The 23,164-nt window shown below is 38.8% G+C and overlaps 2 protein-coding genes across 2 annotated transcripts in view; both read right to left on the bottom strand.

Moving 5' to 3' along the window:
- bcl2l11 (BCL2 like 11) overlaps positions 1–15,359 on the bottom strand; it is a 32,013-nt gene extending 16,654 nt beyond the window's left edge. The window contains exons 1-3 of the mRNA XM_072390646.1: positions 15,042–15,359; positions 12,152–12,567; positions 5,938–6,059 (exon numbers count right to left, since the gene is read on the bottom strand). Of these exons, the coding sequence (XP_072246747.1) occupies positions 5,938–6,059; positions 12,152–12,567; positions 15,042–15,058 (555 nt within the window). The 5' untranslated portion in view covers positions 15,059–15,359. The remainder of the gene's footprint in view (positions 1–5,937; positions 6,060–12,151; positions 12,568–15,041) is intronic.
- pank1a (pantothenate kinase 1a) overlaps positions 1–23,164 on the bottom strand; it is a 225,008-nt gene that overhangs the window by 139,565 nt on the left and 62,279 nt on the right. The window lies entirely within an intron of this gene.

Here is a 23,164-nt window from a genome sequence, read left to right as displayed (position 1 = left end):
ACCTTTGCTCCCTGAGAGTTCTTTAACCACAGGTTTCAGGCATAATGAAACTACGCTGTCACGGACACTGAGCTGTCACAACACACACACACACACACACACACACACATACACACACACACACACCTTACTGAGCATGTTCACAGATGTTTGAAAACAAACATGCACACATAATCATGTACACATTGTGTCAATGTTTAACAGAGGCAGAGATATGGAGGGAAAGAGGCTAGATTAAAAGAGGGCAAAGAGAACAGCTGAGTGAGAGGAAGACTAATGAAAACAAGTAATTAGTCATTAGATAAAACACTGCTGTACACACGTTCTCCTGTGCACAATCTTTATAAGTCGTACCTCGTTGGAAAAGTGGCTAATCAGGCTTTCCATTGGTCTAAAAGACAGCACCAACTGTAATTATTAAAATGGAGAAATTATGGACTGAAAAAAACAATTAAAATCTTCTTTTTTTGAGTCATTTATACTAAAATACTACTCAGAGTTAATTTTTCTCTGATAAATAGTGGTTCTAACATCTCAGTGACCTTTCCATTTGATTCCTGGTGTCACAATTATCAGAAAAAGGGTGTTCATTTGTCTTTGTATGATGTCTGGTTTAGGAGTTATGAAAATTGGCGTTTTATTGGTGTTTTCGCCATTCGTGTGGACATAAATTCAAAATGGCCACCAAAAAAACCCATGGGACATTAGTTGACCCGGAAAACAAGCAAAAATTCTAAGTAGACACCTTAAGGGTCCTAAAAAAACATGTTTCAAAAACGTTGAAACGTCTCGGGGTCATTGGGACCCCACCTTCCTACTAATCAGTCACCAGATTTTGTCAAAACATGGAATTATTTTTTCTGGCACTAAAGTGAAGTGAATCCTGTTTAGTTTTGTCAGTGTATTCTCAGATAATGTCAGGCATTTTAAAGCCTCTACAGCCTGGGTATTGCAGCTCTGCCTCATGCAGCCCTGCCTCTAAGCCTCTAGGCAAAGAACTTGAACTAAGCTCTTCTGTCAACACATGCTGACATACTGGCAGCTTAACGTTCAACGGTACAGCAAGAAAGGGTTGATGATATGGAGACAATGTGTGATGCAAAATAATATGACAAAATCAAATCACTTGTATTTCATTAAGCTGTTAGCAGGATAATTATCTGTGTGTGTTAACATGTCGCTCCCTCGTTATCTGTACCAAATATCACAATAATCTGCTTTAGTTCATATTTCACACATACATAGAAAATCCAGGAAGTGCTTGAAGTAAACATATCAACATTACTGTGGTGGCATCTCGCCTACAATATCAGAGCGTAGTAATCCAAACTTATGTTGTTGAGCTTGATCAGGCCTCTTTGTCTCGCTCTGTCACGGACACTTAGTGTCAAACAGAGACTGTGCTATAATTTCACAAAAGTCTTGCTGTTGTTTGTATTTGATTATTCACAGTGACTAAACAGAGACACTCAGTGCATTCCAAGTGTATGTCTTCAAATGTCTTGCTGGCACTGCTAAATGTAGTATGTGTAGAGTAGCAAATTTGACAATATAGATGCAACTAGCAGCCACCTTTAATTGATGAATTTCTGTAAAGTGAGTGGCAGCAAGCACAAAGAACGTCATGGTAACTGACACAGACCTGGATGAGTGCAAGAAAAAAAAAACAAGATATTAAAAGCTTATAACCATTAAAACCAAAGACATAAACCTGAAAATGATGGTGAAGAATCCAGGAGATCACCACAGTCTTAAGGATACATCATCTAGCAACCAAGAATGTACAACATTTTATGTACATTCTGCAGGTGATGCTCTTATGGACACCAGCTCTACTTAAAGACAAATCTGGTCAGAACTGGTTTGACTTGCTTATTAATTAAGGAATTTGCAAGTAGACACTGGGAATCCCCGCTGTTGATGTTCGGAGAGAACCCACACCACCTGCCTGTACTATCACATATTCACTCATCTGGTCTGACTTGACTGGAGCTGGAAATTATTCCTGTGACACTATGGGGCCTGGTTGGCGATTGTGTGGAGGTCACGGCATAAGTTATCAGATATTTCTACGCTGCAGGTCAGGTTTGCCAGACTAATACTTCAATGACTAATACTTCATCAGAAATACTGACTCACAAAGACTCCAGTGATTCCTAAGAAAAAAATTCCTAACAAAACCTTTCCACAAAGAGAGAAAATCATGGCTCATACTTTGAGTCAGAACTTGGAGAGATAGCTTCAAGTTGATGGCCCAAGTTGTCAGTTGATGGCAGAGTAACCTTTGTGGTTGGGCCATGATCAGATCAGCAGAACCACGAAATGCATAGAACCATCAAGCCAAACTCTTACTTTTCAATGTAAAGAAGGAAAAATATTAAATAATACAGTAAAGGACAAGGTTTTGGTTCACAAGCTGCTATGATAGAACGGGATCCAATCAGAGTTAAGTATTGTGATTCCTAAGGTTTTAAGAGATGCTCTGATCAGGACAGGTTTCCTCGTAGTATGAGAGGTCTGAATTTTAGATTCTCTAAAATTGAGACCAATCCTTTCTTTTAGACTTTGATTAAACCTGGATATCTGAGGATGTGGAGTACTCACTTTGCACATTCATGTTTATATTATAATCACATTTTTAGTTTCTTCAATCCTCTTTGATTTTAGCACAACTACATTAAACAGACAGTCATAGCTTAACAAAAAAAAAATAGCTTTCTCGTCATATCGAAGATTGAATATTTGATTAAAATCAGAAAAAGCTAAAAATGTTTTGCAGCTGTGGTTCTGATATGATGTGTAACCACGAATGTGTACTTGCCCACAATGCAACACCTGGCCAAAGAACAAGGAACATGCCTCCATGTTCCTCTTTTTCTCTGCCTCCTCATTGTTCTACAGCAAGGACAAACACATATAGACGCACACATTCTGCAAGTTCAAAGAAGGTTTACCACCAAGATACAAACACACTCACACACTTCTGTTTCTCTTTTTGTCAGTTTGTGTGTGACTAGGTGTTGAGTCACAGCCTCACTCATGATCAAGACTATCCACCCTCTATCTTCCTCAACCAATGGAATTACAGCAGAGCTTTAATCAAGTACTGAATACCAGCTCTGGGGGGAACTTTCTCATATGTTGTAACTCTAACCCTTTATGATGCCAGTGCAGTGCTGACACTTAAGACACTTAAGCTCCTGAATTTAGTGTCTTGCTTTGTGAAATGTTCAAGGAGCATGATGGAGGTATAGCTGATCAAGTAAAAAAGAATGCTCCATTTGAGCAATGAATTCCCAGATTTTCATCTAAATTATTGTTGTTGCTGTAAACATTTTCTTAAAAAACCTGTAAGATCACTTAAAACCAAGGGTTGTTGTTAGTGTGTTTCATTGTACAGCATAAGCAGGTAATAGATAGTTGTGTTCCTCAATAATTAGTATCTGAATACAAACTGTATTTAAAAGCTAATTATTTCCTAATAAAGTTCTTCTTATTTAAATTTTTTCTCTTTCTGTTATAGGACAGCAGATTGAAACAGAAACAGTGACGGGAATAACACCTGTTAATACTAAAGATGAACCAGCATTCTCCAACTTTACAAATAGGACATCGGTAGATAAAATCCCCTTTGGCAAAGTCTGTGTTTTGATTTCAGTTTTACAAACATGGAAAATGACCGAGAAAGTTAGTTCACATTGCAGTTTACAGGATGAAGCTGCTCTGATGGGAATAGAGAAGTGAAGGAGAAAAACTCTTCAATATAACTTAGCTATGTCCAATATGTCACCAAATTTATTTAATTTGTGAAGTTGGTAAGGTGAGTGTGGGGCTGAGATGAAGTACACAAACTGGCACAGCTTTACTGAGGAAAGAGATACACCAGATTATAGTGGTATAAATGGAACTGTCTTTTAGACCTTGTTTGAAAAAATACCAATAGAATTTTATAGGCCGTTATATATGTTATATAATGGTCTATATCAGTGATGGTCATTAAGCAACTGACAGCTGGTACCGACACAATTACTGCTGACAAGAGGACCATGCTCCAAAAGTGGAATCCCTGTTTGATATAAAGCAGCCGGTATACTGTATGCCTACTGGTCTGATTTTAAATTACATTAAAAAAATTACATTTAAATTAATCATATCAACAGTCAGTTAAACAGTTCAAATAAGCTGCTGTCATTCAAAAGCAATTGATTGAATTTCATTAATTATCTTTTAATTTCTCTGTTGTTAGCATCTTTAAAAGGACACAGGTGGCAGGTTAAATAATACGCTACAGTTCCTGTGTCTTGCATTAGTTCAATGTTAACTTAATCTAATTTCAGAAATACAGACACTTACTTCATAAAAGGAAAAAAAAAAGGAGGGGGGTGCAAACATTGCATATAAACTATTAATTGAAAAGCGGTCTTTTTGTTGTGGAGCAGCTTCACTGCTGTCAGCCATGTGGACAAAAATAACGAGGATACAAGTGACTATGATTACGAGTTTGGTTGGTGTCTTTATATAACAGCAAATGCTGAGATATATTTATAGATGCTGACATACGGTAATTACGATCACCTTTAAAGGATCATGTAAAACATGAGGACATGGTCACAATAATTCTAAATTCAGTTCAAATTTTTTTATCTGCATTAAACACTGGACCTCTGTGTGGTCTGCAAAAATGCAAAAGAAAGTAGACACAAAAGGGTTACCTCTGTTTCTGTTTGCTGCTCATTACTAACCAAAACAAAAAAGAAGAAAGAGAGTTCTGATGTTTCAAACTGCTGAGAAGCTGACTTATAGCTTGATGGCTGTTATGCTTTCAACATTGAGGGAGCATTTTACTGGGGTATAAAAGTCCTGCTGTGCATTTTGATGAGATTAAAGTGAATTCAAACTAGCTCAGACTTTCTTCCCTCTTCCTTTCCACCTTCCCAAAGCTCAATTCAGCCCCTTGATAGTAAATACAACTGCAATGATGCAACATGCAGAAATGTTGCTAGGGAAACTGAAGCCAAGAGAAAATTAAGTCTTATTGCAGCTACTCAACTTTACAACTGCACTCTTTGGAGGATTTATACTCCTTGTGATAATGTAATCATCTCTTTAGCTACTGCACCTGCAGGTTCATGCCACAATCAGAGAGAGACGAAAATGCATCTCAATGCAAATAAAAAGAATGATACCTTAAAGGTGATATGGCACTAAACTGAGGGGGCTGAGTGGAGTTTACCTTCAGCAGCTGCTAACACCACCATGTGCATCACTATCTTCGTCTGCCAAAAAGTAAGCAGCTTAAACGCTGCTGCTCATAAAAGAGCTTACCTGAGTTTCTTCACATTTAAAGACCCACTTTGTACCTCTACATTTTGTTTTTATTTCATTCCTACTACAGGAAACCAGCTGAGGTCTTTTCTGTGGAAACTAATGCTGCTTTCCCTCATCTTTGCTCAACAAGTCCATCTCATGCATCTTCACCATTGAAGAAAGAAGAATTCTTGTTTCTGGTGTATTTAATCCACAGTCGAGTCTGCGAAATCTGGATTTTCTGCAGCTTCAGGCTGTCTTGTTAGTTATTTTCTGATCAAATGTCATCACGTTTTCCTCACCCCAAGTGCAATGCAAATGACCATCAGGCTTTCTCAGATCACCCACAATGACATTTTACAGGCATTTTCTTCTGTGAGCAACTTAAGCAGCATGCTATTTCAAAGTCATTCATAAATCTAAGCTGAATAAAAGTGCAACTTCACAATAGTTTGACCTACACCAAAGCTTCTCTTTTAACAAACTAAGATAACTTATCGCATTGACAAAAGACAAAATTCTTCAACACTTTGAGCAAAAGCTTCAAAAATGTGTCTGCTGATGGTTGCTGTGGGATCCCTTCTCCTACACATATATATATATATATATATATTGTCTGTTATCACTAACCCTTAACATTAAAAGTCGGTTGTAGTCATCCCCAATCGACCGGAGCTGTCGCCCGAATGCCTCTGCCTGCATGACCCCTGCTGCGTTTTGCTGCCGCGTACTAGTGGGGTTGGGAGAAAGCCCTGCAACAGAAAGCAAAAAAACCCATGATAACTTTGCTAAATTTGATATATATATTTAAATCAGAACAATATGGGGTATACTGATGCTCATTTATACATTATTTCGGTGAAGCACAACAAAATGTTAACAGAATCTGAACCTTTATGTGTGGTTGGGAGTTTAGACTTGAAAACATTGTCAAACCTCAGTAGTAACAAAAAATGTCTTTTTACATTAAGAGAAACCACAGAAGAACTAACCGCTACTCTTTAACTACACCAGCATCTGGCGACTTTATAGATATAAAGACCTTTTTATGCCACATGGCACCAAGACCAAAATCACCAAATCTGATTAATCCGTTGATTTTGAGTCTTTGCAGAAAACAAAGAAAAAAACTTGTGATGGAAGATCACTTACACAAACCTTCAAAAGTGAATTTTTTTTTCTTCTCTTTTCTTTTTTGAGCGACTCATATGTGATTTGCATGTCATTGACACACAAGCGTGGCCCACTGATTGCAGTTTCAAAAACACATGTCCGGATCACCAGCAGAACCTAACCAGCAGTAACATTTTCAGTAAATTAGATTTTTTTTTTAAAGATGTAAAAAATTTTTAAAAAAAAACAGAAAACCATTGAGTGATACTCCAACTGCAGGTGTTTCTCTGTGTCAGAGCAGAAACTTCTTATGTGATGACCCACTTTATTTATTTGATGTTAACAGATGCTCATACAGATATCATGAGAACCAGAGAAGATGCACCTCCAAGTATTAAAGCAGGAGAGATAAAAACAAAGATAAAACAACAAAATGCCTATGTTTGCTGAGATAAGCATGAACGAACTCCTGACTAATAATAGAGGATAAACAGGAGGAGTGCAATCACAATATCATATAGGTGCATCTCACTGTTGACCGGGCGAGCGCATGTGTGTGTTTTCGTGGTTAATCTGTTATATTTTGAATCTGAACTACAGTATGACTATGAAAGGCTCTGACCTGTTACCAATCTCCGCTTATGACTCATGTGTGCCGTTATGAAACCCAGACTTAATATTTCTCACATCCTCCAATATTGAAGAGACCAATTCAGCAATCAGTCCATCAGGTTGTTGACTACACCAACTGCATGCTTTGTAAGAGCATAAAAGTACTCTTGCTGCATCAACGACAGCATTGAAAATGTTGAGAGACAAAAGGGAAAAATGCAGTTGTAAATTAAGTCTGAGCACATTCATATATTTAGTTATTTCCTGACCGGTGTGAGCACAAAACAAGTAACATGCAACTCAAAACAATATTTTAATAGCAGCTTTATATTATTCATATTGCACTGTTTGATGCCAGGCTACTTTTAAGGGACACAACATACATTTGGGGACCTGAATATTGTGTCATCAATTGCACTTGGATTATTTGTCAAACAGGATATGTTTTGTTGTAACCAAAAGGAAGATGAAACATATACTGCATGTATATGTACATATAGTTTTCATCAAAACAAACAGATTCAGAAATTCCTGTCTGATACACTGTAATTTGGTAACAGAGGTGCGCAGTGAGAGGGAAAAAAGAGTCAAGAGTCAACTCCTGATTGATCCAGAATACAAAATATATTTCTTAAACTGAGGCCAGTCTGTTAGCTTCATGCAGCTTAGTAGCCTGGATTGATGTATAAAGTTCATTTGTTAAACCAAAGCCTCAGCCAAAATCTATCTTTGTGCAACCAGTCCAGTATAAATACCAATACAAAAATCCATCATCTGTTCCACTTTGAAACTAAAGAATGCAGACTGTACCGTGAGCGTTCTACTTGGTTCAGGAGGAGGAAGTGCTGCAGTACTGAGCACCAACAACAAGACGATAAACTGATCCTCCTTAAGCGCTTGCACACTATCGCACCCTCTAAGATACAAACAGGGAAGCAGTCTTGATAGCTGAGATTTGATTTGCCTCGACAACAACACATGACATGTCATACCACTGTCTTTTTTTTTCACGTTATCTCCACTACATCTTCATGGATGTAGTGGGCTGCTTGAGATGCACTCTGTCTGCATCTTACAAAAGAAGCAGCAGGCCTATTTTGTCTGCTTAACATGTGCACTTAATGAAGACACGTAGACACATGCACACTGATTGCCATCTAGTCTGTCTGGCTGAAGTGAAAGAGAATAAAAGAGACACAAGGCAATCACTGAAGCTAATCACAGCTATTATAAAAAGCAGAGCCATGGCTACAAAGATTACAATACGCCAAGGCTTTACAAAGTTTTACATCAGCCTGCAGACATGACTCTTTTTTTCTACATACAAAACACCACTATCCTCAGAAGAGGAAAAAGGCTGTCACACAGATATGTCTGTGGTTGAATGTGGGGTGATGACAGAGACAGTTTAAAGTAACCACTTGTTTTCAACATGCAGTAAACAGAGTGTTTTGTGTTTTTTTTTTTTTTACCTGGAACTGCATTTGGAGAATCTGTAAAATCATTACATAGTGGATAAACTGCACAAATGCTGTGAAAGGATTTACTTTGTTGGTTGTTTTAATTTTTTTATATGCCAAATTTGAGCCTCACAGCAGAGTCTAGCTTGTTACCAAGCAACAGGATAGGCAACTTTAGCCGAAAGCGTCACAGTTCAGAGCTTGAGTCTTCTTTTCTAAGTTGTGCTGATGAAAACAAGCCCACAGGAGCACTATTTTAGATCATTGCTGCTGGAGGTGACAGGCTTGCGTGCTTTGGTCTGTTTTTGTATTGAAATAACAGCAGAAATAGAAACAGGATCCAGGCTGGGAGAAATGATCAAACTTGAATAAATACTTTTGTGGTTTCAAGTCTCGATATCTCCACCAAGATGAGAGCTGAGCTGTGGAGAGATGTCATTATTTGTCTGTTGTAAAACTACGAAGAAAGATTTCATGAAACTTATCTGGAAAGTAGATCTGGAACTGACATGTGTCCTGTCTGATCTGATCACAAGTGGACACTAAGTGCAGGTGTAAATATATTGGCACAGACTGTTGTTGCACATACTATATTTTGATGTGATCTGGTATTCAGTAGCCCCTTTCTTGTGCAATCTTCAAAGTGCACTGGGCCATATTTACAGACCACCTACTGAAATATATTGCCTCCATGCAGGTAGGAGGATTTTTTTTTGCTTGTCTAGTGTCTGAAAACATTATTCTGTGTAAAGAAAACACAGCAAGAATATAGAAATCATTCACAGTAAACTTCCTGCTCATTCTTTGCGTTACTTTGTTAGTTAACATAAAACAACTGTGCCCCAATGCTTCAGCCCATCCTAAAAGTCACCTTCAACTCATTGTTCAAAATGTTTAGAGCCCACCTGAGTATCTTCCTGATACCCTTAAAACTGCTGTTTTGATGTAACATAGCTCAGTACAGAGGTGTTGGATTTTGCAGGGGAAATGTTGCCCACTACAAAGCGCACACAACCTTTTGGATGTATTACAGGCAGTTAAAGAACTCCTTTTTGGTAAATGTTTTTTTGGTAAACTGTTTTTCAGGTATTCTAAGTTTTTGTGTGTTTAGTCAGCAGACGTGTGCCAACATCGAAAACCTATGACTTAAAACTTTCTATTGTCACATTTGTTATTTGATAAAGCCTCTTGAAATGTTTTTCATAATGCAGCTAAACAAATGACTTGGGGGAATCTTAAATGGGGTAATAAGTCTGAGTGTTCAGTAACTGAATGCAAGGACTTTGCAGAAATATTTTTGGACTTATTAGAGAAGTCCTGACTGATTCCCACGACAGCACTGTATGTCTATATTTGCATATAGAGCAGGAAGTGATATTTGATCTTAAGTGGTCAATTGAGATGTGATAAAATGACCATAAAGTTCCTTTTATCTTATGACACGTGGAACCAACAATGTCCGCGTTTCCCATCCAATGTTGGTCATAAAATGTCATTGTTGACATATGGGAACAACTACGTCATGAAATAATCTCAAATCAAAAATCCCAGACTTTTTACTGTTGCTAACTTTGAGGTTGAGACACCTGCAGTGTCATAATAAGCTCCTCAAGGCAAAGCTGAAAATTTCAGGCAGGTATGAGATGAAAAGCTGGTAAGAAAAGCAGAGGAGTGGACTTTCATTACTTCCACTTCCTATTACATGACAGCTGCAATTTCCACTGCTTTCATCTACTACTTGCAATTGAACTTCTTTCATGTGAAATTCTTTTGACAAGTCCAAATGTGTTATTTATGTCCAAAAAAGCATTTCAAATAAATTACAACTGATGTATTTTTTGTGTTTTATTCTTCAGCTCACAACTCAGTTTCATAATTGCTCTTCAGCTCTTCCTTAAAGGGGGAGTGTTCTCATCATACACAGCAAAGTCTGTTTTCAGGGCTTGTAGAGTACTACATAAGTAAAACAGCCTCTGACTACAGAGAGCACTGTTGGAATCGTGATAAATTGTCTCATGTGATGTCACACAACTCTTAAGTGATATGAAATGGTGTCAGCTGAGGCTGAATTTTGGAAAAAAAGAAACTGAAAAGAATCAAACTGATCTGAGGTTTTTAAGCCTGCTCCCACTATGCTTCAGTTCTAGATAACAGACTAGAATCATGCTGAATTATCATTTGCATTGTGGGTAACGAAACAGATTTTGAAATACAAACTGATAATTTGGTTAAAATTGAATGAAGTGTACCCCCACTAGAATATAGACATTTATCTGACACCTATTTGGTGTGGCAATGATTTAAAAAAGAAAAAGGTTTTTCTTTCTTACTGGTTCACACACACACAAAATATCTGGGCGTGGTACACTTTCTCAGATAGATGTCAAAACCGTTCTGCCTTTGTTAAAAACCCACATAAGCATGCTTCCATGACAAATGTGAATCAGAAGCTGTATTCTAACAAATACAACAAGGATGTTTGAGTCCAAATCGTTCTCAGAGTAAATTATATACATTAATTATCACACCACATATAATTATGTTTGTCCCAAACAAATCAAAATGCCTTTACATAAAAAAGCCAAGATGAAAATTATTTGTGTAAAAACAAGTTATGAATTTCCGTTGACAGCAGGCTTGAGAGTTTGGTATAAATCTGTCCTGTGAGGACATCAGGGGTGAGGTTTGAGATGGTTTTACGCTCTCTCAGAGGCAGTTGATATTACTCAGCAGGAATCGAAGTAGTACTATAATGTAATGAAAACATGGGAATCAGCATGTTTTGGCAACACAGAGCAGTCGCTACTATTTTTTACATCTGCATGTTTCTGCCTGAATTTGTTACGTTTCTCTTTGCAGAGTATTAGTCAGTAAATCAGAATGTGGGGGAAGAAAAGGCATGAGTCTACCATGCACATCTCAAAGAACAGCAAATGCATTCAGAGTAGTGGAAAAAGCAGACTTTCCTCATGAGTAAGATCTAGAGGGAGAGAAGGGGGAGAAATATCGCATGATAAGTTTTTTGTGTCAACTCTTTACTATCATTGTTCACACACTAAACTAATGCCCCCCACCCCCACCTCCATATAGTTGATAAAGGAAACTTCAGAGAGCTTTGTTGGGCTCCTATCTGGTTTCATATTTTGCTGCACACCCACACAAAAGTATCAGCCAGTGAAAAAATCCCGAGTGGCTTGTATTGGCTGAGTCAGAAAAGACGTGCAGCATTTTCTTTTTAATAAGACCAATAAAGTACAAACCATTAGACATTAAAACATCTGCACTTTTGAAATACACTAAAAATGAAAAGAAAAAATTTCTGGGGCTGATAAAAATGAGTAGCCTTGTTCCAAAGTATTTCAGGTTTTTTTCAAAGGCAGTGATTAAGCATGCATGTCATAGGTTATTTGATTAGGTGTGTTATTTTGTCACTAAGTGGAGCAGAAAAAAGACAAAGGAAATGCAAGCAAAAGCAGAGATGGCGAAAACCACTTTTCTTCCTCAAGGCGAACTCCTTTCATAGAAATTTATTCGCAGCTTTGTGGGTTACTTTTTACTTGTCTTTAGAGCGTGCAACGAGACATAAACCTTTTCCACCCTTGTGTTCACAACCTGCCGATGGTAATCATCAGTGATGTTTGTAAAGTGCTTGTGCTCACCGTGCTGCCGGTGTGCTCCCGGTTCTTGCGCCTCAGCCATTCGCTGCAGGGCGTGGTTCATCACCTGGCCTGCAGGGCTCGGAGTCTGCGTGGCTTTGTCAGCCGTCACTGGTTTCGGGGAGATCGGGGAGCTCGGCAATGAGTCACTGTCGTAGGAGAAATATCCACTGGAAGAGCGGCGGAAGAGGGGAAATAATGGTCTGCTCCGAAACACGCTAAAGCTGGCTGGGTTTCTGGACCAGGACGGCGAGTCCGGTTCCCCTCCTGCGACACTCGGTTGTGCAAAGCTCCGCTCTTCAGCGTAGTTCGGACGGGAGGTTTGCGCCGAGGCTCGAACAGCACCGACGGGTGGTGGATCTTTTCCGCTGCCCTCTGTCGCCGTTACTTCGGTCGAGCCATCGGACGGATTCGGTGGTCTGTTGAATGAACAGAGCAGCGCCGTGAGCTTTCATCACTCTGCCCAAATAGCCTACAGCCTCAAGTCCCTGCCAACTCTGGAGCAGCAGCTGACTGCGCACCACTGAGTGGACTCGGCTCATTCCAATTTTCCCCAAAGAACTTCGGGATCTCTATCATTTACACCCGGTTAAGTTCGAGCGTAGCGAAATGCACTGACCTTTTACGTGGGCTACCTAGAAGCGGAAGTCAGCGTTCCACATTTCTGGGTTTTATTTGATTTTACAGCACACGGTATCTGACAGCAACAGAAGCTCTGAGAGTAGCGTCCTGTTGCGGGTGCTTGACTCGTTTATGTGCCGTAGCATATGATCCAGCAGGCGGTAGCCAAAGTTTCCTGCCCAAACTGCTGCATGGTGCGTCTCAACTGTTTAGCAGAAATAGCTGATTATGGCTAAACTTTGTTCGCTTTCAGGGTTAAAGGGTAATCCAACATGAAGGAAGCGACTGGAAAAAAGTGCGTCACAAACAGTCTGAGAGAAATTTGTCTCTAAGGACGAGAAGGTTTAAACTTAGAAATATCATGTAGACCAGCTGTCTTTCATTTTGAAGGGACAGTTCTGCTGAGTTAATGCGGATTTTTACAATTGTTCAAATCACGTTTAATAAGGTGTTACATTTGTAACGTAACCTTTTTCAAAGATTTGCACTTGGAAAAATCTCGGACATTTGCCGTTTACCTGTTTTTAACCCCAAAATCTGGGGTCTAGATATGAAATTTCTTTCGAAATATGACATGAAACGAAAATTACAGTCCGCAGGGGTTCCTGTTTTCCCAGATTAAAATGTAGCTTTCTTAGCGAACTGATTCCCAGTGGCAAAGACCAATTTTAGTGCCAAAAGCACTCAAAAATAGAGACCAATCGCGTTCCAGCATTAGCTTCTGGTATACCGGCAGACACAGGTCTACACATCGTTGATGGGCATCTTCGTAATTCCGCCTTTGACGCATTTTTTACGCACAGAGGAGCAGCGGTTTAAGTGAACGCAGCGCTTGTTCTTCGGCCATATGAATTTCTTTAAAAACTTTGCTTGTGTTTGGGTTTCGGTGCAGATCCAAACATCGGGAGGGGAGATAAGCTTATTGGCTGCACGTAGCGAAGCAGCACTCACGCGCACGGACAGCCACCGTACCAAGAGGAGAAAGCAGAGGCGGAAGGAAAGGGAAGGGAAACAACAGTGGTGCCAAAAAACGGCTTGCATTAAAGTGTTACGATGCAAAATGTTTGAGGAAATCCGTCCAGCAGCACTTCTGCACCGTCTTCGTATTGCCATTAGTACCTGAGGTTGTAGTTTTTGTCTGTGGGCGACGTTGAACAGATTTGAAAAAAGGTGACAATTCGGGATATACGATAAGGTTTCGCTTTTACTATAAAAGAAAATATAACATAGTTGTTAAACAGCTGTCACATGGAATGTGTTAGCCTCCTGGATCATGTCTGCCATTGTTGTGTCATTCTTTCATAACTAAACGGCGCGTGCGCGCCTCCCACAGGTCACATTAGCAAAAGCGGTTCTCCAGGGTATTGTAATAAAGACTCAATTTTTTTCATTACCGTCCACTAATTGCCCTTTTTCAGGGGAATTAAGAGCAGAAAGGCTACAAATGCAGCAGCACTAACAGATCTTAAAAATGTCACGGCAGCTCCCAAACTGAAAAATGAAGACTCGGCTGAGCTGTTGCCTCGGCTATAACAAGACAAATAGGATGCACAAACTGATAAAGTTTGATAAAGTTTCTGCTAAATGAGCTGACAAGAAGTTTTCCTGTTCTGTTAGAGGAAAGCTGTAATGTGCTTGTTTGTTATTTGGAAAAAGATTGCGCTCTCTGTCCAGCAAAGAAAATGTTCTGCAACGTTGCGGACAAAGCGATCAACATCAGCATGCACAGTTTTTACATTTGGACTTGACACAATCTTTATCCAGAGTTAAATGCAGTCTTGACTCCAATGGCTCATGTGGTCGATTAATAACTCAAACTGCGTGCGCTGAGTTCCAACACACGCAGTCAACAGGACCGGTGCAAAACGGACCTTTACATTTATCTCAATACAACAGAGGAAAAGGTTTAAAAAATAAAGACTTAGTCGTCACTTTCACTTGAGCATAATATCCAAATATTTTTTTAGTAAACTGGGAATAATATGAGAAGTAAACACCACGGAGTCAATTACATTTGGTCTTAAGATACCAAACTATTAGGCTAATCTTAGAGAGATTACACTTTCATAATAATACCGTGAACTATACTGTAAAATGAAAGTAATTATTAATTTCTTGCGTTTTAAAAACAATTCCTTTCGACATTAGACCGGCACAGCTGCGCCTGTTTGCAGCATGACAGATGCCGGTATGACGCTGACGCTCAACACTCCTGTAAAACAGTTGCATGACAAACAACACGCGCACTCCTGCCGGCTGTGTCCTAACTCACCTGGACGGACTATGCATGTCAGAGGCACCACATATGGACAAGCTCTAAGGCTTTATTTATATGGGTGCTCCAATGGGATCCCCAGGTCCAAAGTTACCAAAAACAATAACTTCCAAAAGTAATAAAAAATAAACACACACAAAAAAAGTAAAAGGTGAATAAATCCCAGAGTTTTTCAAGAATAATGGCTCGAAAAAGATGCAGCAGTGGTGGAATAATCCGCTTCGTCCGAGTGGAAACTGCACCAGCGGAGGTAAACAAACTCCAATCAGCCCTTTGTTTGCTCTGGGGTTTCCTTCCTCTCTCCTTCTGACTTTCAACTACAGCGAGCACTTCGTGTGCTCACAATATCCACCAAAAGAGGTCCGCCTACAGTGGGTGTGTTCTTGCCTCCATTTCATTAACAGCTCTATATCCCCCCCTGTCTGTCACATCCCACACTGTCTGTCATAAGTGTCTGGTGTCCAAAAATCACAGTGGCGAACACAAAAAAAGTGGTAACAGTTACAGAAATCATACTGCAATAAAATCTGTAGGTCAGTGTAGCTCAGGCACCAACGCTTTTCCTTCATCATCATGCATCAGTTTCTGTCCCCTTGTACACACTAACACATCTGAATGTTGATACTGAAGCATGCACAATTTGAACGAAACTGACACCTACTCTTAAAACATGATTGCTGACATGAAAGCAAAGCACATCAAACAGTATTACTATTATGAATCATCCTCGAAGCCTTGTTAAAGTCACGCTTGTACGTCTACAGACAGACATACTTGTTTCTAAAAAAAAAAAAGTTTTAAGTCTAAACATGTTCTGACAGAGTTTATTTGCCTTTGTTTTGTATGTCTTCTGTTATTTACCTCTGCATTGTACATGGGATATAAAGCACCCCTAATCTGAAATCTCAGATTCAGTCTATTTACAGCTTTATGCCTGCCCTGGAAACCTGGGAGTAGTTTTTGCAAAAGGTTTTTTTATCCTTGGATGCCAATTTTTTTGAATCAGTGACATACTCACAGTTAGATGGTTTTGCAGCTTCCTCTTGACTAAATGTCAAATGTCTATGGTTGTTCTAATCAAGAAGAAGCCTTCCAGACGCAGATGTAGAGTGGAGAATTGAGAAATTCCCCATGGTGCACATAAGCTGACTTAATCAATTAGTTCAATTAAATGTTTTCAGGTTTTAAAATATTCTAACTATGGCAGATTGTTTCTCATAGCCAGCACTGACTCTGTGATGCTGATGCACAGGAGAGTATGTGGTCTTTCAGCGAGTAGTGGGCCCATTGAGCTTCATTTCAGCCTTGGGTCCCTGGAAGCAACAAAAGTATCCCATCCATAGAGCTCTGACAGCTGCAGGGAGTGGAGCACAAAGAGGAGTCACACACACACAAATCAATGCAGACAGAGAAGAGTGAGTCAATCAATTCCATTTACATGTGATCAATACGAAATCAATTCCTCAGAGTGTGGGAAAATGTGAGTGAATGGTTCCAAATATCTGTTGTTTGTGTTGTACTCCAGCTTCTGTCTTTACTGTTCACCATTTGTGCATCAGGCACTCTGTTCAGTGTGATTGTGTGAGTACTAGTGATAAATGGAGGCTGTGTATATGATTAAAATGTTAAAAAGGATGGACACACACACCCATAAAAAACATATTTGTATGTTAGATTCTGAAATAAAAACAACAAAGGAAATATTAACCCTTTCAAGTCCTGCTCTGCCATTTGGTAAAACACATTTTTCAGTGGGTATGCTATGCTGAATCTTGGGATCTAAACCTGCCATCTCTACCACTTGGTTTACTTACTTATAAAGTCTTACTTTTTAAAAATGTCACTCTGACCATTTCTGGGAAAAAAAACAAAACAATGATTCTGGTTATTAATGCCAAGGAAAAAATGCAAAGAAACGTTAGCTTTTTATCTTTAGATATGGGTAAATGGTTAGCACCGTAGCCTCTCCTTAGCCTCACAGCAGGAGGGTCCCAGGTTTGATTCCTGGCTAGGGCCTTTTTGTGTGGAGTTTGCATGTACTCCCCGTGTATGTGTGGGTTCTCTCCGGGTCCCACCAACCAAAGACATGCATGTTAGTTTTATTGGTATCTCTAAATTGGCCCTAGGAATGAGTGTGCATGGTCGTGTGTCTCTGTGTGACCCTGTGACAGACTGGTGACCTGTCCAGGGTGTACCCTGCCTCTTGCCCAAAGACAATTGGGATAGGCTCCAGCCCCCCGCAACCTACATTGGATTAAGCAGGTATAGAAAATGGATGGATGGATACTTTATGTACTTTATGTACTTCATAAGTACTTTATGTTAACATGGTTTACAACTGCCAAAAGAACAACTTTCCCATCAGTCTGACTGGTGTCTTTTTGAGTTATGTCACTGAAAAATGTTAAAATTCTGATGAGCTGAACTAAGAATGTGACCATGGTAACTAATGCATTAGCCACTGTAAACATTAGGCAGTCTTTTCACATGTAGAACATTTCCAGTTCATTTAAGAGGCTATACTCAGATTGCACAGAAGAAAAACAAACCTCTACTCTGCAGTTATTGGCTGTCTTGTTGTCAAGCAACTCATGATGAAGCTTCTTCATCATCGTTTGTTTTAAATTGCGCTGCTGCTTACATATGTTTACATAAGTGTCAAAAAGCTTATGAGTGTATATCCCTGATTGAGAGCACTGTTACATTCTGCATGTAACTCAGCGGGTTAACAATTTTTTTTGTTTGTCTGAAACTACGCAGAAATTCACCACAGCAATAAAAGTGACACCATCACAATGTTTGCTTCGTCTAACCAACAGCTCACACCTCTCAACTGCCAAAGTTACTGAAAATTTAAAATAAATTAGCGCATCTTTCAAATCTGTACCTTTAAAAGTATGTTTTTTTTCCACAAGCATTTCTGCTTTTACAGACACTTTAATTTATGATAAAACAATGCACAGTATCTAAAGCTTTTTTGTGTTTTTGTGTCAAGTACTTATTTTTGAAAGTAGTAACTAATGAACTAAGAGCATGAAATGAGGCAGAATGTAAGCATGAAGTATAAAAAATAATAAATATTAAGAAGAAGTACCGATTTGGACTTTTTTTTTAACGATCTCATCAAGCAAATTCTGTGTAGATATTTTTGTGTAAGAATGACATACTTCTAGCATGACTTCTTCTAGTGCTATCCTTGCAGTGTAGCTGTAACAGACATAATGTAGCTCTAAATTTCTCTCTGAGTGATCATTGTACATGTAGATAAAGCCTAAATCATCACAGACATTGTCTTTATGATTTTGCCATAAAATCAGAGTTTCATTAGAACAGAGCACCTGTTTGTAAATCCATCTGAAGCAACAGCAGGTTATTCACCTGTTGCCTGTCGTTTTTTTATCCGTCACTTTCTACCACAGAGACCCATTGTACTTAAAACAGAAACAGGAAAATATGTGAATGACAGCAGCTTTACTGTAACTCAAAGGTGTAAAGATAAAGTATGTGTGCAGAAAGTAAGAGAAATGTAAATAGAAAGAGAGGGGCGACACGACACTGTGCAAATACAGCATGATAAAATAATGAAATGCGCTTATTAGTATGTGACATAATTTGGCGACCTTTAGAATCTTCTATAACAGGCTTTGGCTAATTTTTATTTGAAATACTTAGCAACACGGGCTAGCTAGCTTGATCAGTAACATGTATCTGTAATTCATATTAACTTAACATTAACTTAACTTAACAATAACACCTCTTTTATTATCTTTTTAATGATAAAATTGCATATGAAGTACACTAAAATCACTATAGAAAATACATATTTACTATATATTTACCTAAAAAGAGGATATTGGCACCCCTAAAATCTTTTTCTTAACAATTAACTGAATATGTCATCATTTCAATGAGCTGAACCTGAAACCTGAAAGAAATAAGCTAACAAATAACAAATGTGTCTGTACAAATTGTTTTGCAAACTCCTTAGACAAATGACGACAAAATAAAAGGTTCAGCATGCATGTGAATTCGCAGGTGAAAGAAACAACTTGTGAATCACTCCTAAACATTCCCAGACATGTAAGTCAAACCAAATTCATCCCCTACATATACCTCTAAAAAGACCAGCTGCATACTGATCGGGGTGAATTTGGCCTCTGGACACCTTTGGAAAATTGCATTGTTACTGTATTTCATGAGAGAGGTTGACACTTTTTGACATGAAGCCTGGGAGGCCAAAGTGTTTCTTTTTTTTCTTTCAACCAGCACCTGGTGACATTCCTCCAGAGTGCACATTAAGACACTTCCACACCGTCTTTACCTGTCAGACCTAGTGCAAAGACCATCTTTAATATAGTTTATGTCATTATCCATATGCTAGCATACTGATATTTGCACTCAGCTCAAAGAAAAATCAAGCTGGGTATAATTATTCAAGAAGAGAGCTGTTTTTAAAGTCCTTTTTATTTCCTCATGGATGCTTTGTAATGCACATACTGGATATGTACATTCTTGAATGCTGGTCTGCTTAGAAGCTTTGTTAAATAAACATTGTAATCTTTGTCCCGTTGTCACACTCATCAACTATCACTTCTGCTGAGTTTACAGAGAGGGTGAGATAAGAAAAAGAGGGGCTTTCTGCATGGCTTATTTCGTTTAGGTGCATTAAAATGTTTCCAGCTTTACAATGTTGACGTCTGAAGTTACCCAGGCTCTATTCAACATATTTACCTAAACAGGTGAATCATTCTTGGAGCCGCTGGAACATCGAAACCTGGCAGAGTTTTATGGCATCATTTAGCTCATTATATACAACTGAGCAAAAAGAGCTGTAAATTACACTGTAGTGCAAACCCAATGATTTCTTGTGAGTGAACAAACAGACTGATGGCCAGAGGTCATCTATGTTGAAATGGTTAAACAAACCAGAAATTTAGGTGGTGAATATTTCACAATTTGACCATGGAGTTTATCTATCTTTACAAACACTATGTATTCCACTCCACAAAACATTAACTTCTTATTGAGAAATATGAGATGAGATTAATAGCCTCACTCTAAGTAGTGGGCAACAAACAGATCAAAGCTCATTTTCCTGTTGCACTCATCATCAAAGCACTAAGTGTACTGACTCAGAAGGGGGTTCATTACAGGTGTGGAAGTCAATTAACCATTAAAAAGTGTGTGAGTCATCCCTGCTGAAAAGCCAGAATATCAAAATACTCAGAGAGATAAAAGCATCAAGTAGTCAAGTTAAGAAAAAAATGCATTCACATGAATCTGCAGACACTTAAGAAACACCTTAAAAATGGTAGCAAACATATGAGATATAACACAGATGGAGAAGGTCTTTGAGCTGCAATTTAGACAGGGCAAGTCAAACACTTCTGATCTTCTGGCTCTCGGTGAGCCATTTCCTACTTCAGTCTTTTATCCATACAATGTACAAATACCTTTGAAAAATATATGCCATGGTCCACTCATTCCACAGACAGTAAACACAATTCAGATTTTACAAAATTGTATAAGAATGTGCTGTCTAATGCATCACAAAATGAATACTTCTTCCATTGACCCTAACCCTTTAATGCCTCTTTAGACACAAAACCCTTTCTAATAATCTGATTGTTACTGTACGTATTAGTTTTTTGGGCCCGACTTAGTAACATTTACAAATCCCTGTCCACACAGCACACGTCTGAACTGCATGCAGTTATGTTGAAAGATAAGCATGCACCCGGAGCTAGTTTGTCATATGATCTACTTTTTTGACAGATTTACCAAACAAACACACACAATTAAAAAAATAATAAGGAATCCAAACTTTCAGAAAACTTGTTTGACTACTATTATTAAGGACAGCAGTTGATCTTAATTTTCACATACTTGAGAAAATGAATAAGTAAAAAACACAATGTTTCACAACACACACACCAAGCAAAGAGTCAACGGTGCAGACAGCAAACTCAGGTGGACTAAAGGAATACTTTTCTAAAGTTGACAATTAAGTGTTCAATGTAAGAGTTCAATAAACTGCAGAAATATTTAGAAAAGTGATATTTTCAACTGCTGTCATTGTATCTCTGGTATGATTTTCTACATCCACATCACTGAGGGCTAACAGCAAGTTTTATGCCAATATAACTGTACAAAGAATATCCAAGCTTGTGTGAATAAAAAATGTAACACATGTACAGTGGTGCTCTCTATCGGTGTTTTGGATATAACTGAATGAAGCTGTGAGGAATATGAATAGAAAAGTGACCTGTGTGAAAAGTTGTGAGATACAGTCACTGATTAAGCCATTAGTGTCTATATCACATGTTCACAAGGTTGAGGAAATAATCATGTGAAGGACTAATTTCGATTGTGAAATATCAAATTGATGTTCAATAAAGTGTGTTTTAAAAAGGTGTGTGCGGGCGTGTGTGTGCTTAACAGATATCAAATAGAAGTCATTGAGTTAATGGAAAGCCTCATGCAGTTCCCATGCACTGAACCATGACACCCTCCTCCTTTAAGATAATACTGACCACCTGGACTAATAGTGTGTTTGTGTGTGTATGTGTGTGTGTGTGTGAGTGTTCATGATGTTGGCTGGTTGTAATGTGAGAGGTCAGGACACAATGGCACTGTGACTGAAGACGTAACATCATACTGAGAGAGGTCACAGCTATGTGTCAAACAGACTCCATACGCACACTATTGTTTGGGCAGTCTACCATTTATTTGCTATTCATGCCTAAGTACACTCAATTTGAGATCAAATTTTCAAAACACAGTGGGCAGACTGCAAGGATAAAAAGAGCACTTACCTTTGGCAATTTGTGCATGATTGTTATGTTAGTTTATCCACAAATACTTCACATTTGTCTCAGAAAAAAAATTGAAAGAGAGGTGTGAAGATGAGAACATGGACGTGAGGAAGATCATTGCAAAATTTCAACTAATATGAATCAACAAAGATTAGATGAGGAGGTAGGAAGAAGAGTGAAGAAATACATTTGGTGAGTTTTCAGTCCCAGACACAGGTGAACATGCGCCCAGATTCTTCCAGAGCACAGCTTGCTTGTGACTTTGAATGTGGATTTCATATGCCCAGATATTTATGTTTTCACCCAGTGAGGCCTATTCAACTTTATGGCCTATCTGATGTAATAAATGGAAAGGTTAAGAACAGCCAAGCTCTCTGTCTTTGCCTGTGCATCTTTTTTTGTCTCATCTCTAAATTTGTATCATACAACTCTGCCAGGAACTCTTCCTATTCATCTCCATTTGGTATCGTTTTGCTGACTGGAACACATCAACACGCTGCATTTATGCGTATATGCGTTTGTTTGTATGTGTGCACTTTCCTTGTTGGTCAACTCCAGGAGTTTGGTAATACAGTTGTTCTCACTTTGCTGTGATCAAACAGCAGTGACAGGCACAATACTGCACACACACATGTGCTGTCATGTTGGGTTTGAATCCACTCAGCAGGCTGTTTATACTTCAGGTTTGTTTCAGCACACCAAACAAACCTCAAAGACTGACAAAGACCACCAGAAATGCTGCCTCACATTCTCTGGTAAACGCTGAGATGCATGTGTGCCCTGAGCCTGCACGAAATTAAATAAATTGTCTGTAGTCTAACCAATGTCTTAAAAATACACAACAAATAAATCTGCTGGCTTTACCTGGATGTGGGATTTCAAAGAAATCTGGAATGACACAAACACGTTGCAGTACTTTAGATTAGATTCAAGGATTTCAAGATTTTCCTGTGCATGCCAGCACATGCTTTTCACATAATATGGAACAAAATTTAGAACTCAGATCTCAATTAAAGCCAAATAATAATAAATAAAAAAAAGACTAACAAAAGCAGGATGCTACCAGAGTAAATCAGTCACAACTTCAGGAAAGAAGCTGCTTCTCGGTCTGGTGGTTCTTCTCCTGATGATCTGCAACCTCTTGCCTGAGAGGAGGGGGGGGAACTCCTCTGTGCAGGGTGGGTGAGGTGTTTCATGATATAGGAGGCCCTTTTCCTGCATCTGCTGGTGTAGATGTCTGTGGTGAAGGGAAGGCTGCCGCCCACAGTCTTCTGTGCAGCTTTCACTACTCTCTGCAGAGCCTTC

The sequence above is a fragment of the Leuresthes tenuis genome, unplaced genomic scaffold (assembly GCF_036924035.1).
Source record: "Leuresthes tenuis unplaced genomic scaffold, fLeuTen1.0.hap1 SCAF_8, whole genome shotgun sequence".
Taxonomy (NCBI): domain Eukaryota; kingdom Metazoa; phylum Chordata; class Actinopteri; order Atheriniformes; family Atherinopsidae; genus Leuresthes; species Leuresthes tenuis.
This window is presented reverse-complemented; position numbering and strand designations above follow the sequence as displayed.